Source organism: Calypte anna, chromosome Z, assembly GCF_003957555.1.
Source record: "Calypte anna isolate BGI_N300 chromosome Z, bCalAnn1_v1.p, whole genome shotgun sequence".
Lineage (NCBI taxonomy): Eukaryota > Metazoa > Chordata > Aves > Apodiformes > Trochilidae > Calypte > Calypte anna.
In genome coordinates, this window is record NC_044274.1 from 47,213,847 (window position 1) to 47,236,529 (window position 22,683).

General features: G+C 39.9%; 2 protein-coding genes across 6 annotated transcripts; one reads left to right on the forward strand and one right to left on the reverse strand.

The window, feature by feature from the left end:
- Nucleotides 1-2,504: 2,504 nt before the first annotated feature.
- UTP15 (UTP15 small subunit processome component) lies at nucleotides 2,505-13,164 on the reverse strand. Of its 3 annotated transcripts, none has more exons than XM_030467362.1 (12): nucleotides 12,830-13,164; nucleotides 11,799-11,891; nucleotides 11,527-11,714; nucleotides 10,037-10,215; nucleotides 9,059-9,184; nucleotides 8,334-8,469; nucleotides 7,188-7,272; nucleotides 4,849-4,998; nucleotides 4,560-4,661; nucleotides 4,223-4,356; nucleotides 3,660-3,718; nucleotides 2,505-3,159 (listed from the first exon to the last, which is right to left on the reverse strand). In XM_030467362.1, exons 1-12 carry the CDS (start codon nucleotides 12,917-12,919, stop codon nucleotides 2,936-2,938), a joined length of 1,566 nt encoding a protein of 521 aa, XP_030323222.1. In that variant the 5' UTR covers nucleotides 12,920-13,164; the 3' UTR covers nucleotides 2,505-2,935. The 3 variants fall into 3 exon arrangements, with proteins under 3 accessions (XP_030323222.1, XP_030323223.1, XP_030323221.1); XM_030467363.1 differs by having other exon boundaries at nucleotides 11,530-11,714; nucleotides 12,830-13,152; XM_030467361.1 differs by having other exon boundaries at nucleotides 11,527-11,891; nucleotides 12,830-13,155.
- Nucleotides 13,165-13,242: 78 nt separating this feature from the next.
- On the forward strand, nucleotides 13,243-22,185 carry ANKRA2 (ankyrin repeat family A member 2). 3 transcript variants are annotated; one of them, XM_030467365.1, is made up of 9 exons: nucleotides 13,243-13,306; nucleotides 14,090-14,493; nucleotides 16,890-17,048; nucleotides 18,470-18,535; nucleotides 19,804-19,901; nucleotides 20,083-20,208; nucleotides 20,588-20,654; nucleotides 20,739-20,819; nucleotides 21,872-22,185. In XM_030467365.1, the coding sequence occupies exons 2-9, from the start codon at nucleotides 14,205-14,207 to the stop codon at nucleotides 21,925-21,927; spliced, it is 942 nt and encodes a 313-aa protein (XP_030323225.1). In that variant the 5' UTR covers nucleotides 13,243-13,306; nucleotides 14,090-14,204; the 3' UTR covers nucleotides 21,928-22,185. The 3 variants fall into 3 exon arrangements, with proteins under 3 accessions (XP_030323225.1, XP_030323224.1, XP_030323226.1); XM_030467364.1 differs by lacking the exon at nucleotides 13,243-13,306 and adding an exon at nucleotides 13,348-13,489; XM_030467366.1 differs by lacking the exon at nucleotides 13,243-13,306 and adding an exon at nucleotides 13,502-13,646.
- Nucleotides 22,186-22,683: the final 498 nt, after the last annotated feature.

Sequence of the window (22,683 nt, forward strand, 5' to 3'; positions counted from 1 at the left end):
GCTGTAGATCTTCAGTTATTTCTAATTCCAAATTTTCCTGATTGAAAGAGTTACAAAAATAACTAGTTAAGAGTTTAATTTTTTTAATTTTCAGCACAAAGTAGTTTACTCAAAGATACCTCAGTTCCAGAGGAAACCACCTCTTGCATTTCCATCATGCAAACAAGGATTTAAGTAAGCTTTTTGTACAGGTTGGGATTGCATGAAATATAACAAGGAAGTTTTGCTAGGCCGTATTTAAATACCAAAATGGGAAAAAAAAAAAATAGGAAAAACCCACAACCCCATTATACACTTCAGAGACTGCCTTCAGATGACATAGAACATCCTGGTGTCAAAGTAATGACTGTTGCCCTGGACCTATATGTCACTGGCATTTCTTTGTGATGTACAGAATGGCTTCTGCTTGAATATATCAGTTCTTAAGTACAGCTTAATTCAAAGCATTTGTGATCTGCCAAATACTACCTTAATTATTAAGAACTGAAATGTTTAGGTGAATGCTTAGATGTCAACATACACATCCAAAAAGTAATGTTACAAAGGGGAAAGCACCACAGGTAAAGAGGCAGTGAGGTGTTTTTTTGAGCTTACTAATATTACTACTACTTACTTGCTACTACTCCTTTTACTCCTTCTCATCCCCCCATCCTCTTGAGTGACACAGCTTGGAGAAGATTATCCAAGTGAAGTTCTGAAATTGTAGTCTAAATAAGTGCTTACTAAAATAAGAAAATGCTTACTAAAATGAGAAACAATCCTTGCCTGAAGACCAAAGGTGGTGTTAGAAGTTGTGGCACAGTAAGCTCCAGAAGAAAAGTAAATCTCATTGAAGAAAAAAAAAAAAAAGACAAGCTACCTGTCATCTTCCATCATAATATATCATTGTAGCTACAATATAGAAGGATTAAAATAACCTACACTTAAATCTTTTTATAATACAGTGTGTTTTGACATTTCCTATATGCCTTTCCTTCATTTTGAAGGGGATTGTAAATGAAGAAGCATTGAAAACTACTTACGGTGGGGTTTTTGATTCTTTAATTTTACCTGGTTTTCAGTTGCAAAATGTGTGTGATCTTTGCTGAAATTTGCTATGTAGCTGTAAAAATGTTATTTGAAACAAAAACTGCGTTATCTGGTGAAATCCAGTGTTTTTCCATACAACCTGACTCTCTTACTTTGCAGTATTTCAAACAAGTACAATTATCAAATCAAATATTTATGAAGATGTGCTTGTGTTGCACAAGCACTGTTAGAACCATTACAAACCTTTCTTGTTTGCTTTTAAATGCAGAGACATGATATTCTGAAGACTGATGATGCCTGTTTGCTGGCAATAGCAATGCCAAGTTCACCATCCAGACAGACTTTTGCAAGGTTGCTTCATCTGGGCTACATCAGAATTATTTTTTTTCAGTCTATGAAGGGGAATGTTATATTTCTTTATTCACTTACTCTCTTCTAAGGGATGTCTCATGCCAGATTTTTTTTAGATGCTTAACTATTTTTCCTAACACAGCCCACTCTTTCATGAGAGGGCATGAACACATACTTCTCACACATTAGTTTAAAGGGAGACCAAATACTATTCCACACTTCTTAATCAAATACTGGTAATACGTTAGGTAGAACCTGCAAAATTATTCAAGATATTTCTGCACTTGAGTAAATTCCTTCTGCAGAAAATGAGTATTGTACCTCAAATTCCAGGGCTGGGAGGGAAATGCTAGTCACAAAAAACAGGTTAAGGACAAAAGTCTACCCTGTTGTTATCCTACGTATGTTGAGCAGCCTTTGGTACACCCATCTTTCCAAACCATAACATCCTTCCTCAGCACTCCCTCAAGTTAAAATAAACCATTATCCCAGTATCCAAATACATGCTGGTTACAGTGTAGACTCAAGTTGGCACTACTGTGCATTGAAAGGAATAGAATTCCTGAGTTCCTTTACTTAAAAGTATTTTTGCAGTTTGCTTACTTACTACATTAATTAATCTATTTAGAAAATAGATACTTTCATTATCTATTTTCTACATAATTCTAGTCCATAAATGTATATGCACTCTAAAAAAAAATTGAACGACCCAACTTTTCAGCATTGCTAAGTGTATTTCTTCTATTGGACCAAATATCTTGAGTCATTTTTCTGTTTCCTATAAATTCACAGAATCACCTTGGTTGGAGAAGACCTTCAAGACCACTGAGCCCAACCAATAGCCTAACACTTGCAAGACCTTAGCCATATCCATTAGTACTATGTCTATAGGACTCTCAAATACCTCCAGGTATGGAGACTCCACCATTGCCCTGGCAGCCTGTTCCAATGTCTGGTAACTCTTTCAGTGAAGAATTTCTTCCTAATATCCAATTAAAACCTCTCCTGGCACAACTTGAGGCCATTACATCTTGTCCTCTCACCTGCACCTTAATTGAACAGGCAATTAATGGAAGTCTGAAATGGAGACGAAGCAAGAAAAAACAGTGTAGTCAAGGTTTATCAAATGAATACCTGTTTTATTCGTATTTCCAGGTATGTGAGACAGATTATTAACCTTAAATAAGGACAATGAAACATTAGAATTATACAAAATTCAACTATTTTATTTTAAATAGAAACTGAAAATTTTTCACTGTTTCTCTAGATCAATAACTTTGAACTGAATGCACAAAGCACTCCTTCGAAGTTACAGAACTTTGGAATAAAACTTTAAAATTTGATTGTTTGAAAAATATTTCATGGAAAATCGTGACAATGTCTTCCCATCTCCCCCTTTAGTACTTCAGCCTATTAAAAAAACACAGTTTGGGACACAGAACTTCAACATACAGGGGATTATTTTGAAAGGCTCTATAATAAAAAGTTACCAGAACAGGTCATGTACTTCAAGTCCACATTATGTCTGTTGTGCGCAAATTTGTTATGGCAGAAGTCAGTTATTCACATTTGTTTCAATCATCTTTTTAAGACCATTATTTTGGTTGTCTTCTAGATAAGTATCTCTTTTTTTAGTAAAAGAAGCAAACAGCGTATCCATCATTCCCAAAACTTCTAGTAGTTCCTCTTGATAGTCAATTTCTTTTCCTATGGCTTCCTGAAGTTTCAAGAATTGTCTGTCAACAATTGCTGACTGCCCAACCACAGGATGATAAATGTCTGTAAAGAAGAAAGTCACTTAAGAAACCACACTGTCTAAAAAACCGTGAATATCGTATTAGCTAATCAGAAATGCATTTAAGAAGCCTGGCACAAGGTCCAACATATTGGACAAATAAGACAACTTCAACGTTGTTCTGAAGACAGTATTAATTATTGGTATGTACTCACAGTATCAGTAAGTCAATGAACAGAAACAGAAGTTTCTGTTGACCTCAATATTATGACCTCAGATACTATTTTCACCTCAGTAGAGAAGCAAACTCACTTGCACTATGTAAGTAGAGAAACATGGAGTATCAAAGATACTCAGAGACCACAAAGAACTTTCTGCAGCTGGTGCAGACTGTGGTCAAAGTCTCTTTTGGATCATTCCCTTGACACTGGCTCATACATAAAAGCACACCCATAAAAGTGTAGTTTCTTTAAAATGTATCACTTTCTACCTTATTTCTAAACTAGCTACATGGCTTTGAGAATCTTTTTTGTGTTGTACTTACCAGTGATCATATCTGCAACAGTCACCAGAACAGGAGTAAATCTAGGCTCAATCACACGTCTGCAAAAATAGAAGACACCCTAATTTTACTTCTTTTGCAAACTCCATCCCTTCCACCAAGATGCAGCTTTATCATGCAGGCATATGGACAATTTTTTTCATCATGAAAAGATGTCACAGAACAGCAGAGATGAGGGTCAAAAAAATACTTCACGTGGTCTCTATCATCCTCCTTTCAGGAACGCAGTGAGGGGCTGTAGGATTGGCACAAGCCTCAGTCCTCCAGCACCTGAACGCAAAAGTTCCATCAAGCAGATGGAAAATAACAGACTAAGGGTAGAATGGCTGGTGAAGTAAAATACACTGTCTCACACCAGCAAAATGTTTTGTGCTAACAGGAAAATTGTTCGGCACTGTAAGTAAAATCCCAGACCTTGGAAACAGAAAGCAGATGAGATTTCAAGAGTACTACTGTTCCACTGTCACTGTTTAAACTCTCTGGCAAAAGCTGTTAACAAATACTGGTCTCAAAATAGTCAGAGAGAACTCAGGTTAAAATAGTACCTTGCTACAAAGGTAAGAAGGAGATTTATTTGCTTCTCATCTCGGCCTGCAAGTGCACTCCTCAGCGTTCCTCTGCGATGCAGCTCCTGCATGACTGCAACCGTAACCTCAGGAGTGTGAAGCCTGATGGGTGGCTGCACAAACACAACAGGAGTTTAGTACCAAGGAAGCAGCTTAACACACATGACAGGGTTGATGTCAACAAAACCAAAACAGAACCCACTCAAGTTTGACTCCTTTCTAGTTACACGTTGAAATAAAAGTGAGTTTGACATACAGAAAAATATTTGTGTCAGATCACAGCATGTAAGTCAAGAGACAAACCCCAGTGCCTCACCTCCAGCACGGCATCCAGGGCCTTGGAAGACTGGAAGCTCTTCAGCAGCTTGTCATATTTCCTCAAAACACGTTTTGCAGGTTTACTAACACAGAAATCTTCCTAGAATTGGAAGACCAGCTCAGAGTAAGACAGATGTACACACAATGAACTAGATATATTACTACGAGCAAGCTTACAAGTCTTCTGCCTTCCCCTTCCCTTCTCTTTCATCAACTTCACACACATCAAACCAAAAAAAGAAAAAAGAAATCTGAGTGCTTCAGTATACTTTTTAATTCTCCTATACCTGTTTTGGCATGTAAGTTCTTCCTTTCATATAAGTTCTATATGCTGGTTGTCTCTTCTGTTGAGACTTTTCTTTCCTTTCTTCAGGTTTCCTGTGTTTAACATTAAGTACCCCATTGGTCATGCCTACGACTATGGTTTCATCTTCAGGCTGAAACAAACAAAACGAAGTTAGGAACCTAGTGTTCTGTTTGAAGATGCACGTTCTACCATGCAGATTTTTAAATTTTTATGCTTCATGATAAGGCTCTAACCACAGCACCACAGAGTTACTTAAGTTGGAAGGCACTACTGTTAAAATCCCATTGTCAAATACCTTGTTCAAAAAAGGGATGGCCTCAAGGTGATGATCATAAGCACAGTTTTGTAAACCTTTAACCAATATATAGAGGAACTATATTCCTGAGCAATGAACTAAGTTCAAACATGCATCAACATCCCTCTGTAAGTAATGTCTGTGACAGGTTGTGAGGTTTTTTCAATGGTGTACAACTGCTTTCAGCTATAACTTGCCACACAGCAGACATTCTCTACCTATGAGAAAGCCATCATAGAACAGCAAGATTTCTGAAAAACAAGTCAAAGTTGTTCAAAACACCAGTCAGTCACCGGTGTAAATTTCACCTACATAACAAAGGCTGAATGTATTTGATGCTAACAATTATGATTTTAAATTATGCACTGGAGAAAAATACTGGCTTCATATATAAAACAATGAGTTCTGGCCCATTGCTATTAACAGATAATTTTATGAAAACCGTGAAGAGTATCTGAATGCTCAACTGTTGCTGAGAAAAACCAACACATGTAAAAAAGTGTTAGGAATTACACCACTGAATAAATCCATTGCTTACCCACATTTAAAAACCTATGCAAGTTGTTCTCAAAACCTGTAGCAGATTCAGAAAAAAAAAAGAATCAAAGACCCTGGAGGATAATCAGATTGGCCTAATTTAAGACAGGACTCCTCAGTATGGGGAAAAAATAATTATAAAAGCCTCCAGAATTATAACAGGTATGGATGGAGATCAGCTAGTCAATGTCTAGATTAGGGGCATCAAATGAAGTTAATGAAGGTTTAAAGAGAATAAAAGGAGTCAGTTCTTCACACAAGTAGCAGAAAGGTAGAACTCCTTGTCAAGGAATCTAAAAAAGGTTAAAAGTTTCTCCAAGCTGAAAGAGAGACCAAGCATGCTCACATAAGAGAAATTCCTTGAATTATAGAGAAACTACACTCTGATGAGCTAATTTCTCACCTGAAAATGAGTTTGGAGTTTAAAACAGTATTTATCATACACACCCTCTTTTCAATTTTCTATATGCATCTACTTATGGCTCCAGTTGGAAGCACTGCCTGGAATTAGACCTGCCTTTGGTTTTGTCAGTAGAGCCAATCTTATGTTCATATATGAACATTTAAAACTAAAGGGGTTTAGTCAACAGAAACTAAAGTTTATGTTTAAAAACATGTGTACACAGCTCTAGAGATGCCAAACTACAGCTACTGCAGACATTCAAAGGGTATGCTAGTGATTTTTGTTCTATACTCTTCACCCCAACCACAAAAATTCATTTAGCCACAGCTCCCTAAGGAACAAGGTAGGAAGCAAAGACACCTCCTCCATACACACCTTCCCACCTTCCTCTAGGTTCCAGAAGAGCAGGACAACAGTGAAGTAGCAAAGGCAGTGAAGATCCCTCAAAGTCCCTTTTAAATGTCATGTAGAGGCTACATAAGAGGGTGACTACATGATGACAACTTTGTGTTAAAACTGGTGTCAGCCTCCAAGATTCTGGCCAGAAGTTCACTTACCTACCTGAACTCAAATTTTCTGTTTTCAAGACAGTAAGACACATGCCTTGGCAAAGAAGTTTATTTATGCTCATTCTCTCTCCTCTTCCTTTTCATGCCAACCTGACACCAACAGCTTTTAAGACAAGCTCACCCTATTAGAAATCTTTCAACAAATTAATTACTTCTTTTATCGCTGCCACACAAGAAGATGTGCAAGAATCCTGAAATGTGAAAGATGAGTGTGATCTTCATAAAGTCAAAGGACTTCCTTTCTAAACTGAATACTTTCCCTATGATATATACTATCCTTGATAAACACATAATTTTGTACATATCTAACTGGTTAACATCTGTCATCTCAAGGTATTATGTTTGAAACCACTTAAGTGAATTTTTTATTGAGAAGGAATATACTCAGCCAGCCTGATTTGCATGTACGGAATTCTTCTGAATAAACAATAGCAATGAAAGCAAAATTGAGTTATTTCAGCGCCTTAAAAGGTATCAATAATTATCTTGCCTAGAAAGATTTCTAACATACTCACCGACAGCGCAAGACTGAGGATGGATGTGGCATAGTTAAAGCTGTGGACTACTTTGTAGGAAGTAGTACTGTAAATCTTCACATGCCTATACAAAAGAAAAATGATTGGAACCCCATTACTTATGCCTTATTGCAGACACTTTACAGGAATTGAATTGCTCTCAAATTCTATAGATCCTTTAAGCAAAATGAGTATTTATACAAAGCATTCTTCAGAAAGGTGCTGGTAAAAGACACACAGAAGAAAATATTATCCTAACCCCCAAAAAATTTTTTAAAAAAGATGAAAATAGGGCACGGACAGAAAAAGAAATTGAAGACAAATGTAGTGAATATCAAACTTCAGCAATGCTCAATAAGAAACACTTAAGGCAGTGTTTCTTCAAATCTGCTCTTAAATTTAAATTTTAAGATCTACTGACAATTTCTCAAAGTAAATCCATAGATATTGTATCCAGCTACTCTTTAATGATTTGGCTGAAGGTAGGAAACATTTAACAAATAGGAAAATAAAGTATTATCTTACAGTAAAAGCATGAATTGTGAGCAATGACACAAATAGCCACACAGACAGTGTGATCCTTCAACTTAGAGTTCTGCAATCATAAAGGCTGAGGAAGTACAGAAGGGAGGAAGACAGACATCAGACCACTGTCATTTTAGACCACTTCATATTTTCTCTCAGAGACTGAGTACCAGTACTCGGCCATTAACCCCAAAACAAACAAAAAATCAAGAATGTGTTTCACCTGTGCACCTTGGGTACAAAATCTGACACCAGAGACACAAAAGGCAAGGCTATTTACGGGTATGCTAATGCATTTTCAGTATTTAAACTATATCAAAGAATAGTAACTTTATAGACTGCAATAGTCAGTTTAGAGATTCAGAAAAACTAATGCTTACTAAGAAGTTCCCCACACACATTCCCAGGTGGCACATGCAACCCTTACTGACATTCAGCATAACGAGAAGAAAAGTTTAATGTATATCACAGTATGTACCTTGGCCTCAAGTAGTTACATCTCTTAACAGTTAAATGTTTAAGCCCAAAATATCATGCAGATTCACACTGATGTACAGTAATTTTCAAACTGAGAAAGTCCTTAACAATTTAAATTACAACAAAACCAGGATGCATACTAACCTGTCCAAGGATCCTGATAATAATCTTTGTCCAGAGCTGTTCAGGCACAAACACGTTACAGTTTTATGGTGATTTTTAAGTGAAACTAATAGTTGTCCACCTTTCAGTACATCCCAAACTTTGACGTATCGACCTCCTGTGAGAAGAAAGCACACGAAACAGTTTCACACCCATACACATTCATACTTCTCTGGAGAAGTTTTAACTGAGTCAGTGCCTCCTTCATAACACAGCTCACCATCCCTATCCATTATGACTACCTCCTGGGACATGACACACTACAAGCCTGCTTTTTTTTACGCTGTTCTGCATGCATGGCTGAACGATTCAACATACTGCACATTAAAAATAACCTGGATAACACTGTGGACACAAAGGCTGAAGGAGATTAAAAAACCTTGTCAACACTAATATAAAGATACAGTTCCATCTTTCAAAACTACTTAAGTATGTTAGTTTCTTCACTTCAGCACTGAGCTAATTAAAGTCTGTATATTATCATTAATTTTTTTTTTTTGACCAACGACAAGAAAATCAAACCAGGCACAAAAAGATCCTTACCTTCCCACAGCCACCACCGATTCCTAAAGATCTTTGAGAAATCCAACTGTTATACCACTTACCACTTCATTACCAAATAAAACCACCACACAAGAAAGCAGCAGCTGAACTATTTCTCAAGTTAGGGACACAGAAAATAAATTTGATTTCACCGAATTTATTACCTGCAGATACCAGAAGCCCACCAGAAGGGAACAGAAGCACACTCTCCACAGGCTGGCCATGGTCTATTGTCATGATACTACTTTTTGTTCGTGCATCAAATAGTTTCACAGTGTGATCATAGGAACCTGCGAACAACACAGTCAATTGCTTCAGCTTCATCACTCCAGTTATTTTAGGAACTGAAACAGCTACATCCTGCAATCTAAAGGAGCACCTGACTAACAGAAACAGTTTGAAACCATGCACTTGGAAGACCTTGTGGTTTATCTTAATTTACAGCCTTCAAGCAACAGAAGTCTTCCGATTCGAATGTTAGAAACATGTCAGGCCTTAGAGGTAATCTAAATAGTAATTTTATTTTCCCTTCCATTAATCAAGTTTATTTATAACAATAATTATCAAATAGCCTGATGAAACCCAGTCTCTTGTGTCTCCTGAAATACAGAATGCCGTTTTTGGGGATTTTTTTTTAGCAATTCACCACAGATTACTAGAAAGCTATTGCTAGGAAAACCAAAAGCAACTGGTTTCATGTAACTCCTCACACAACCTTTAGTTTTTGAGTGCCAGATTGGGACTCTACAAACTACAATGGAAATAGCATCCTCCACCAGAATTGCAGGTGTCTGCAATTTATATTGATAAAATACTCCAGTTAATCCAAACTGAAGGTTACGTACATTCACAGGATTTCTCTAAAACTTTTTACCAATTCCAACCAGAACAATTCCACTAACCTTAACAGGCTCAAGCAAAAAGATGTTAAGCATTAGTCCATCCGCGAGTTTCTCTACAAACACCAGAGTCAAGCTTAAAAAGCAAGCAAAGAAAGGTACCAACAAAGTAGGCACTTACGAGGAAGACATATCCTCAAATTTTAAAATACAATAAACACGATCCTACTGTGCCAAACAGTATCTCTCTGCAGTTTCCTCAACCTAAAAGAAGCATCTATTAAAAAAAAACCCAAATCGAACCTGTTATAAAGACATCTGCATTCACTTTACTTGCACAGCCACATCTGACGTAGTCAGTATGCTCACTGAATGAGATAATTTCTGTACCCTTCGGAATATCCCACAGATTTGATGAGTAATCATCACCACCAGAAAATATTCGGTATTTATCCGACAGGAAGCCCGCTACGTGAACAGCTCTAGAAAGCAAAATCCACAAGACACAAAGTTAAAATACAGACTTGTTTCTAGACAACTAGCCTCTATGAAGAGCTTATTAAAGTATTCTAACTTAAAAATGCAAAGTATTTACCCCTGGTACTTGCAAAGCCTCACTCTGGAGGTTAAGCACTCTTCTATTTCTAGGCAGAAAAGGGTCATGCTGAGAAGGTGCCAACCTAAGTACTGTCAGGTTCTGCCTGAAAGGTTTTACAGCTCTCCTAGAGGATGATTTAAAAGCTGTAAATTCTGCATTTGTTACTTGGAGGTTTGTATACTTGCATTGTCCTTTTGAAAAAAATTCCAACATTGAATTTTAAGTATGACTGGGTTGGACACTCTTGTCCTTTAAAAGCACTATTTAAACCTGTATTATCGTTCTAGCATCCCACTATAGAATGACTTCAACAGAAAACACAGATACCCTAAATCTTATTATAGTTAACCTAGTGGTTAAGCCATCAGATAATATCTATTCTACTATAGACCTCAAATAGAAGCACTCCCAAGGTATGCCCGTGTGCTACCCTGTGAAAGGTGCATTTTGTTGTTGTTCTATGTACATAAACCACATACTGGTCTTCCATACCACTGCAACCTGTTTAATCTAAGCATTACCACTGCCTTCCCACTGGTGCATCACAACTCCTTTTCCATTTCCTTCTCAACCATGTCCCCATGCCACCACCAGACACTCCTTCTGTTTGGTTTGTTTCCTGTTTGTTTGATTGTTTGTCTGTCTATTTTTAAGGAATTTATGCTCTTTCTAGGGTACTTCTTCACTGGTTTTGTTTAGGCACTTTTTAGAACTCTCTTCCTGCCAGCCAAATCATGCTTATAAGCATAATTAAGGTGATCAGGCACTGGAATGGGCTGCCCAGGGAGGTGGTAGATTCTCTGTCCCTGGGAGGTTTTTAAGAAGAAACTGGATGTGGCACTCAGTGCCATGGTCTGGTAACCACAGCAGTAGTGGGTCAAGGGTTGGATCTGATGACCTCAGAGGTCCTTTCCAACCTGGCTGACTCCATGATGACGCAGTCAGAATACTGTGTCTGCACAACATCTTAACAGACACCTCCCCAAATTAGGAAATGTATTTATCCTTCCATGTACTCAGTTCACGCTTAGAACTTTCTCAAGAGTGACTCAAATTCTGAACTGAATTTTAAAATCCAGTTTTCAGTAAGCTCTTCATGAGACAGTTGCAAGCAACACAGATCAACGCTGCTCCGGTTTTCAGCAACGTGCACAGGAGACGTATGGGAACACACACAAACACCCCCCTGCCTTACTTCTTGGTATGACCATCAAACTGCCTCAGGGGTGCTTTTCCACTGATGTCAAAGAGGCGAATGCTGCCTTCCTCACTGCCAGCAACCAGCAGATTGCCATCGTCTCTGTACGTGGCACAGTAGGCCGCATCTCTGAACCGCGAAAAGGTTTTGATTGGCTCCTGGGAGTACCGACCATAAATGTGGATCTGGCAGAAGAAGGAGAGATGAGGCTCGCTCAGGTGACACAAACTGACGGACAAGAGCTGAAAACCCTCGGCAAAGCCACTTACCCTCGAGGAGGCTGTGACCGCATAGTTATACGGAGCAACCGGGGAGAAGTCGATCTTATTTATGGCACCGAATTCCTTTATTTGGACAGGTGTCTAAAATAAATGTGATAAAGATCATTAATCGCACATAAACGCACCATCAAAAATGAAAATAACAACACAAAGCATTCAAACAGAATTATTCAAACAGAGAGCTCAAAATCCCATTTAGAATCACAGAATGGCAAGGGCTGGAAGGGATGTTAAAGATCATCTGGTTCCAACCCCCTGCATGGGCAGGGACACCTCCCACTAGACCAGGCAGCTCAAGGCCCCATCCAACCTGGCCCTGAACACTTCCAGACCGGGGACAGCCACAACTTCCCTCAGCAAACCTTTCCTGTCTCACAGGAAAGAATTTTTTCCTAATGTCTAAACTAAATTTCCCCTCTTTGAGTCTGAAACCATTTTCCCTTGTCCTCTCACCACACACCAGTGTAAAAAGCCCTACCCCCTTCAGATATGGGAAGGTTCCTATGAAGTCACCTTGGAGCCTCCTCTTCTCTTGGCTGAACAACCCCAACTTCTTCAGCCTAAGTTCACAGGAGAGGTACTCAAACCTCCTGGTCATTTTTGTGGCTCTTCCCTGAACATGTTGCAGGAGCTGTGTTATGCTTAGAACAAAGTTACCTTTCAAATACAACTCTACCGAGTTTCTCTCCAAATTCGTGCACTACGACTGGCCCATTAACGATGTGTCTTGAAAAAAAAACAGGCAAGCAATCTTACTCATTCATAGAAGTTTAAAATACTTCGATTACTTGCACAAAAGTAGCAAAAAATTAAATTCTACTACAGACAACTACGTCTGTTGGGCCAATCTAGGGCACAAGTCAACCTCGTTTCCCAGGAAGCTGTTTAGCAGGCTTCAGGGCAGTGTGAAGAGAGCCGCTTCTCACTGAAGCCCGCACAAGCTGGCTGCCAGGGCAGTGAGCAGAGCTCAGACCCCTCCCGGCTGCAGTCACCCGGGCGGCCCCAGAGCTGCCTTCTACCTTGTAGCCCCGCCAGTAGACCGTATCCTGCGTGATCCGCTCCCCAAGCTTGGGGAACTGCTGAACCACCACCGGTTTGTACATGGCCATGGCCGACGCGCAGAGGTGGCCGTCCGGACAGGCCAAGGCCCGCGCGGCGCCTTCTCACGGAGCGGCGGCCGCCCCGCCTGCGGGTCCGGACGGGGCCGGGGTGCTTCGGGAGGCGCTCCGGGAGGGCCAGACCGATCCGATTCGATCCGATCCGATCCGATCCCACCCGCGCCGCTGGGGCTGAGGAGGCTCCGTCGCCGCTATGGCGACACCCGCGCCTGCCGCGAGGAGAGCCACCGCGCACGTGAGGGTGTAGCGTCATTAGGAGGCGACTCTCCCCAGCCAATCGCCACGGTGGCCGGGCAGCCTCACTTACGCCTTAGGGCGACGCAAGGGTTAAGACGTCACTTCCCTCTCCCCGTCAGAGCCGCGGTCGGTGGTGCCGAGGTGAGGCGGGGCCGGCGGGAGCGGGAGCGGGAGCTGAGCCCGCTCTGCCCGAGGGGACCATGGCGGCGCGGTGACTGCTGCTGCTCCTCCCCGCCCCCAGCGTCCCGGGAGGGCGGTGGCGCCACCGCAGCAGCAGCAGCAGCTGCTCACCTCAGGCCTTTCGTCCGGAGCCGGCGGCCTGCGGTGCGGAGGGAGGGCTCCAGCAGCGCCCGGTCTGCCAGGCCGCTCCGCTTGCTGCCCAGCCCGCCTGGCCTTTGACTTCCCGCGGCGGGGTCGGCAAACCGCGGGTAGTCTGGGGATGCTTTGCGGTCGTCTGTCCAGCAGAGGATTTGTTGTTTTCGTACGTGTATGACAGAAGCTGTGTCTTTCAGGTTATGAGAGGACTCTAGAGCCATAAAGGGCCGTGAGGTCACTGACTTTTCCTGGAAGTCTGGTGGTTTTAGGCAGGAAAGTATTCTTTAGCTTATAGCTTCTTTCTGTGTTGGTATAAACATGTTTGGTTATGGTGCGTTGTTTTTTTATTGCAACCAGACTAATACTCTGATATGTCACTTGGGTGATACTCCTGCTGGTTTCGTTATGGAATTTGGCTTTAATAGCCATGTAAAAGTTAAATTGAGGGTTTGGTCAATATCGTGATAGTAGTAAGCCTGATATTTCACCAAGGTTTTGACTGTCAACACAGAATGCCATAAGCTAAGATGAAGCCAAATTTGGTGGTTTGTTTTTTTTTACACATTACCTCACCAGAATGTATTTTAACCTGTGTTAATGTGTGTTTAGTTGCAGGTTGTCCAAACATCAGGATCTCTTTAGATACAGCTCGGTTGGCCGGCACTGCTCTTGGCTGAAAACTATGAAAAAACATTTTGCATAAAACTTATGCGTGACTGACACCATGGCATCATCTATAAACTTAGACTCTGGAACCCAGTTAATTGTAGAAGAGTGTCCCACCAGCTACAGCCTTCCGCCCATGCCAGACATCAAAGTGGAGCATCAGCTTGACTCTAGCACAGAGGAGGGCCCAGCTCAAAGTGTCACCATGGGGATGAAGTTAATTTTTCCCAACAGATTTGATATGAATGACTGCTCACGGTTTGTGAAGTCTTTGAATGAGGAGGACAGTAAAAATATCCAAGACCAAGTTAACTCTGACCTTGAAGTGGCCTCCGTCTTATTCAAAGGTTGAACTTCATGGTGGAAGTTGTTACGTGTGGAGTGTGTCATCCTGTTAAGATGTTATGGGTTTTTTATAAAAAAAGCTTCTGCCTTGCATGCATGTTAATCAGTACCAGTTTCCTAAGATGTGTTCCCCTAACATTTTTAGTACACACTTAATGGTTTATTGATATAAAATTAATTTATCCTGGGATTTTTTAAAATCACATTTTAATTTTTTTTTAATTGAAAAAGTAGTCCTACGAGAACTCTCTTCTGTAATTTAAGAAAACGTGGTGATTCATATGAAAAAAAGTTACTTCTTGTGTGTAGCATCTCCTACGTGCCACGCATTGCTGAACGTGTGTCTTGACAGAGCACTACTGAAAGCACTGTCTGATCATCTCAGCTTCAGCACCTTTCTGCAGCACACTTTATCTTCTCGTTGATATGACAAGAGAATGATGTAGGTCACGTGGCTGACTTTGCTTTATCACTGTGGCCATACAGAACCTGCAGTTGTGGCAGCAAGTGGCTCACCAGTTCAGCTTCACACTAATTGCCAGGAAATGTTTCTGCAGTTTCCCACCATCCCTGCAGCTCATCTCCAGCTGCTGCTGGGCAGCTTCATCTGCACAGAGCTGTGCTTTTTCAGAGCTGAGCATATCAGCAGGCAGCAAAATTAGAACTTCTGTCTGTGTCCCTTTAACAGCTGTGGCTTCCAGTGCCTGCTGCAATATTTCAGATTGTTAGTAAAGTAACTTTTTCTATGAAGTTGAATTTGAGCCATTTCCAATAAGAAATGCAAACACGTTGTGGATTTTTATTTCTCTGATTCGTATTTGTAGCTGCAGTTCAGCCACTGTAATTTTCAAACTTTTTTGATTTGCAGGCCCTAAATGCTAACTAGTGGAGCTGAAGACCTGAATGGCTAATTTATACCCATCAGTGACAGGGTTGTTTTTCTGAGGTAGTATTTGTGAACCCCTTAGCAGTATGCCTGTGGATCAGGATCTGCAGGTCAAAAATCCCTGGCAGGTCTCATAGTTTGATTGTGTCAGCTGTATCTGTATGATTGGCAAACAAAATGTCGTTTCATTTTCCACCTGTTACCCTCTACTTCTAATTGGCTCCTGCCTGGAGTTTGCTCTTGGGTTTATGTTCATGAAGTTCTCTATGATGTGATTCCAGTTTTGGTGCTACTTGGCTTCCAGTTGCTCATTATTAGTGCATGCTGGCATCAGATCAGTTTAGCCAATAATAGAGCTTGATACTTCAATGTTTTTTCTAGTATTTAATCAGTTGGCTTCTCAAAAAACAATTTGGCTTCTCAGTTACTTCTCAAAACCTGCTTCTGAGAATTAGAAGCCAGGATAATACACATATTTTATAGTGAAATGCCATTAGATTCTAATAGAAAGCTAGGAAAGTTAGTACAAGTGAATGCAGCAGCACTGGATAACTTACTGAAGTGTGAGTGGTGACCTGCTCTTGCAATGCCTGTAAGTGTGGAATAGCTCTTCCTGCTGGATACGTGTTCATAAGGCATTCATAATGCAGCTGTGATTTTATCAAGCAGATGTGGAAGAAGTCCTAGTGAAGAAAACCAGGGAGGGTCATCCCCATTCATGCAGCAGACTGGTTATAGAGTGGGCACAGGGTCAGCTGAGCAGTTACTTGACTGCGTGGCTAAAAAGAGCTGCCCAGAGCTGCATGTTACTGCAGTGGAACTCTACTGCAGTGTCAGCGCAGCAATGCCAAGACAAGTGGAGCCATCCCACCCAATAAACCCAAGCCACACGTGTTGAACATCTACACACAGCCTCACCTTGTTTAGACACCAACTGATCTCTGTGTGAAAATGACCCATACATCATTCTCTACAACTCCCTGAAAGGAGGGTGTAGCCAGGTGGGGGTTGGTCTCTTTTCCCAGGCAACTCTCAGCAAGACAAGAGGGCACGGTCTTAAGTTGTGCCAGGGGAAGTTTAGGTTAGATATTAGAAAGAATTTCTTTACAGAGAGGGTGATCAGACATCGGAATGGGCTGCCCAGTGAAGTAGTGGATTCTCCGTCCCTGGAGATATTTAAAAAGAGACTGGATGTGGCACTCAGTGCCATGGGCTGGTAACTGCAGCAGTAGTGGATCAAGGGTTGGACTTGATGATCTCTGAGGTCCCTTCCAACCCAGCCAATTCTATGATTCTATGATACTGAGCCAGTGGGTAAGCAGTATTGGTTTGTGCCAGATACAGCCCTTTGTTCCACTGATGCAATACACAGTGGGAAAAGCAAATGTCACAAGGCTTCCTTAGCTTGGATTTTAAAGACCTTGAGGTACCGGTGCTTTCCAGTTGGGCTTAGAACTTCTGGCTCTGCTCTTCAGAGCACTAAAGTCCTGTCCGTTTTCTCTGTTAATGCAGCTGAATGCAACATCCACACTTCTCCTTCCCCGGGCATCCAAGTAAGACATGTTTATACTCCATCAACTACTAAGCATTTCTCACCAATAAAACAATCAACTACCCTGACTAATAAGCACAGAGGAAATGAAGTGTCTACAACACCTCTGCTTGTAAACTGTAAGTATCCTTCTGATATACTGTTAATAATTACTTTGTGAACTGTATGTTAGATGCTTGGCTCATTTTTTTCTGATTTTCTTTCTTCTTTCGTATTGTAATGAATTTCAGTATATGAAGAAAACATTTGAGTTAGTCTAATGTAATGGGGCTCCAACCATTAAATCACAGTCCACGTGCTCTGTTGTATTCCTGAGTGGAGCACTTTCCTCAGAAATTATCCAGTTCTTGATTTTAAAAATGGAAAGATTTTTGTGATTCTTTCTAAGCTTGTAAGTTGATGTGCTTTGTATACTTCTTTTCAGAACTTCTGCACCTTTTAAAACTTGATAAATTAGATGCCTGGGAAGTGCTACAGATTACTATGATTGTCATGGATCTTGAAAGCCAAGAAGGCAGTATTTATGGGGTTTTGTTACTCTTAGTTGTCAAGAATTTTCTTTACAAATCAGTTCTTTGAAATTTAATTAATCTATAAATTTTTCTATAAAGTATAAGTCCAATGTTTTCAATGTGTTCTGTTTTATATTTTTTAAAAAAAAAAAGCTGCTCCTGTGGAAAGAACAAATCTGGAACTACAACACAGACATCTGAACAAAATGTGCAGTCTTTCTGAAAAAAAATAATGAAGTTTCATGTAGTGAATAGAGAGAGGACAGTGAACATTTGCTTATTAAGTAATTACTGGCTAATTTTGTTACGATGTGCAAAAAATGTTATATATTCCCTCCTGAGCATCTTTCAAACCAGTTCCAGGTTGCAATTAAAAAACCAAGCACCCGTGTGGAGTTTACTGTAGGACCAGATATTTTTTTTCTTCATAATCTCATGAGAATTATTTTAACTCTTGGTACATTTTATTAAAAATAGACATTGAAAACAATTTTTTTCGTGTTCCCCTGAAGATGTCATGTTGTAGATAGTTTTGTGATGTCTGCCCTATTCTGTGTTGTAGTTAGTGTCATGCTAATGGCTTTATTGAGCAGCATGACAGTTGTCCTGATGGCATGGGATCTCTTAGATGTGATTTTTAAACTACACAGCCTTAATTTATTTAAAAATGCATTTTTGTTTTGTTTGTTTGATACAATTTCTTGGGTAATATGCTCTTGGGTTGCTGATCAAGCAGCAGAGAAGGGAGCACGTTGCCTTGTAAAGGGTCAGTGTCAGAAGGGTCTTTACTTTCTATAAGGATTTAAACGTTGGTTAAATAAATTACCCAAGTGTATGAAGCTGTCTGGAAACTGGCCTTTTGGAAACAGTTTTTAAGACAGTGATTCTAGTTCAGAATATAAGGTGAAACCTACCTATGCTCTCAGATCCAAGTTCTGTGTGGCACAACAGACACCTTAAGCCCAGATCCAAGTAGAGCAGAATGAAAATTAGGGGTGAGTAACATGCTTTTACTTCCCTTTTTACAGCATTATCAGTCCATCAGCTGGCAGCTCAGGGAGAAATGTTGTACCTGGCCACACGTATTGAACAAGGTGAGGCAGAGGGAGGTTAAATGCTTTCTTTTTTGCTACGAAGCATTTAGACCCTGTTGTGCTTGATTTTTTTTTTGTTTTTTTCTTTTTGTTTCCTTCCCAAAGCTTATTATTTAAAATAACCCTCAATTCTGATACAAATTGAAGGATATTTGAGGTATCAGTCATTTGCTGATGTGTACTGTTGTTTTAGATCAGTCTCTTATCCACTCATTGCTATAATTTGGATTTAAATTGAACACAGGATTAATAGGAACCATTTGTGCACAATTTCTTCCCTCTGCTGCCCAGCTACATAGGTTCTGTGGAACAAGAAGGGAGAATCTGTTAGTTGTACCAGAGAATTTAATTTTTTTTTTTTTAAATTACCTTTGTAATACACAACACATTTCTTTTAATGGTGGTTTTCCAAGTCTGTTTAATCCATCAAGATACAGAGCCGTATTTTGGTAATTTTAAGCTGTAGTTCAGACCTGCAGTATAATAATTCTGCTCATTCTGAGCTGTGGGATAGTCTGTCTGTGTTGTGACATTTGTGTGTCCCTGATACATACATAAGATCTCAACTCTGCATAACATAGTGAATAGTATAGTCATTTTTCATTACAAGTAATCAACCATGCTTTCTGTGTATTTTTGTTGGCAAGTTTACAGGGAAGCAGGTAATGAATTGCCAAGTCTGTATACTTAGTAGTGAGCCATGGATATGGAAATCATATCAATTACAGAATGTTAGTGACAATTAGAAATGCATCTTATGGTGCTTTGATAAGCATGGGAGTTTTGTTAAGTGCTTAGATACTTAAATGGCTGAGATGGATTACTTTTTTTAAGTCAACCAATTGTTAAAAAGTTTTGTCCTTCAAGCTGCACTAGAAATAGACCCTGGTTGTTTCCACAAAGCACTGATTACATGAAGTTCAGGGCAAATAGAGTTATACCATCTATATCGCTTTACAAGATTGTGTACCTCCCTTTATTGAAAAATCCACTTTCTACAGCATAATGCAGAATGTACCTCTTTCTTTTTCTAGTAGCCCTTCTCTTATTGCCAAAGATAAAGTCCAGATTTATTTTCTTTCTTCCTCGGACAAAGATATTTGCACCACCATTGGCTCAGATTTTTGTTTTTAAAGTTAAGATGAGTATGACTTGTAGGACAAACTGGTACCTCAGTCCCTTCACCATGGATATGTCAAAGTATTTCACCACTTTAAACAGTGCATTAGTCAAAGGGATTACTAAAGTGCTTATTTTTCTTCAAACAGAAAATGTAATCAATCACAAGGATGAAGAAGGATTTACCCCTCTGATGTGGGCTGCAGCTCATGGGCAGATAGCAGTAGTGGAATTTCTCCTCCAGAATGTAAGAAAAAAAGAACTACTTGATTTTAAATTTCTTTGCTTTTCAGCTTAGTTTGCCTTCCTAAATTTGTCAGAGGTGTTACACGCTTAGAAGTTTTAAAGTTAAGTTCTGTATAAAACCTCACATTTTAAAAAAATGCAGTTAATGTAATAATAAATTATTATTATTATTATTATTCCAGGGTGCAGATCCTCAGATTTTGGGGAAAGGGCGAGAAAGTGCCCTCTCACTGGCTTCCAGTAAAGGATACACAGATATTGTCAAAATGCTGCTTGACTGTGGAGTTGATGTCAATGAGTATGACTGGGTAAGTCACACTAAGCTTGATCTTATGCCAGAGGGCGGTTTGGTCCAAAATTTGAAGTGTCAAAGCATTGGCTTGGGTTTGAAAATTGTTCTTCTGAAATATCTGAGTGTTTAAAAACTTCTCTAGGGTAAGAGAAATTGGCCCTACTGGTTCTGACTTCTTGGTAAAAAACGAATTAGACTGATGCTGAGTCCTTGTAGAAGGGTGAGGTTACAGTTGACAAAAGAGATGAAAATTTTAAAGAACCAAAACAGAACCTAATTTTTATAAAACCTCTGAAGTGGCATACTGATACATAGAAGTATACTGGTATGTTAAGGAATTACAGTTGCAGAGTGCTCAATCATTAAATGTCTAAGGCTTTTACCTGCTTTTGCAGAATGGAGGCACACCCCTACTATATGCAGTACATGGAAACCATGTGAAATGTGTAAAAATTCTCCTTGGTAAGTAGACTGTCCAACTGAATTATTAATTATAATAATTTACTAATGGCCAGAAATACGAGTTGCTTTTCCTGTTTTACATAGAAAATGGTGCTGATCCAACTATTGAAACAGATGCTGGCTATAATTCCATGGATTTGGCTGTAGCCTTGGGCTATCGGAGTGGTGAGTATTGCAAATGTAATTCTTGGATTTTCATCTAAACTATTTTAATATGTTACTATTTTATTTATACTATTTATTTTGCTGGTTGTCTAGCTGCTAGTGGTAGCTGCTGCAATGGCCTAGTAGAGGTTTTGCAGCTGTCAGAAGATCCCTGTTTAAGTCTTTTTATACCTAAATGTGTCCACCCAAAATAGTTAGGAGCTTCCATCATAGTCTCAGAAAGACTGATACCTAGTGAGAAAATGGCACAGTCCAGGACCTGCATCTGTGGGCACAAATAATGGTGCATAGGGGTGATGCAGCCATCGTCCAGACAAGGGGAGCTGAGCCCTATACAGAGGAGTGTGTATTTTACTTGACAGTGATAAGAGGCCTGCAGCCCTCCCAAGCCCTTTATCACTCTCTTGATTGGTGTATGATGTAGTGTGCAAAACCTCCTCCCACTGTCAGTACAGCTCTGGCTCTAGGTTATCTTGGAGGATCAGTGCATTAGGAGAATTGGTGAATTCCTTAACACACTACCTTCCTTGGTTTTGGAAAACAGGCAAAGAAGGGATTCCTCATTGTTTTTCCCTCATACTGCCTCTGTTTCGAAAGTTGTGACGTTTCTGCCATTACAGGAATGAACTGAATCCAAAAATAAGCCCAGCACTGCACATGCAGCTCCTCCAAGCAGCGCCGTGTGCTTTTGGAGGGGCAGTAACTTCACAAGCCTTGATACAGAACTGCTTCAAGAGTTCAGTCTCAAAACATTCCATAGAAGTTGTTTCTATTAAAAGTTTTTGCCTAATTCCCATTTATAAGCTTAAAAATTTATTTCCATATGCTGTCTATACAAACTAAAGAACAGATGTCTACTTTATGAGGTGTAACAGCTTTGTGTTATGTGGTGCTTTTATTTTCTGAAGGGATGCAAACTCTCTTCCCAGAGTGAATTTATTCCTGTCTGGGGTTTTTTTCATTAAATGATTGTACAGGACAAGCTGGCATCTACTAAAGCTGTGAAAAAACACTGGACACTGATTAACCTGATTTTTTTTCCTCTGCTTTAGTTCAACAGGTTATTGAGTCACATTTATTACGGCTACTTCAAAATATCAAGGAATAATGGTTGGCTTTTCTGTGGGTGTCAGTTCTTCACTTGGGAGATTTAGCCTTGTCATCAGTGACAAGGATTGCCTGTTTTGTAACTTTACCTCCTTTGGAGCATTTGCTGGTTTTAGCTAAGTTTTTTAATATGCTTTCTCTTCTTTGTTGTTCATAGAAATGTGATGTCATCCCTTTCTTAAGTGTATTTTATATAATTTTAGAAGTCAGTTGCCATATGTGAAAAACTTTGTAAATAAAACCAGTTTTGATCATGTAAATGTTTACACTGAGTGCAGTGGGTGGCTCTGAGCCAAATGCCTGCTGGATCACGTCATTGATACATATTCACAGGAAGAAGTTTGTTTAATTGTTGATGTGTACCACCACAGTAGATAGATGTCTTTGCTGATAGTATTAGCAAAATATGCATTATGTGTGACTGTTTTCACAATCTCCAACAATCTCCAGCAGTAACAACTGCTGTGTCATCTCTTGGCTTTGACAAGTTTTTTAAATTGGTAATAAATTCAAGACCTTTGACAGCAGTTCAGTTTCTACCTGATTTTCTTCCACTTGCTTCTGCCTTGCTTTTGTAGTCCTGCAACAAATAGGCCAGAGTATCCTAAGCAGAAATTTCTCTGGTGCAAGTGCAGAATTCCTGGCTCCTACATACCCTCCCAGCACTGTCTGAAAGGAGGCATCAGCCATATGGGGGGGGAAGTTAGCACACTGCAATTCAGCTTTCTTCAGCCAAAGTGTCACCTTCTGATCATAA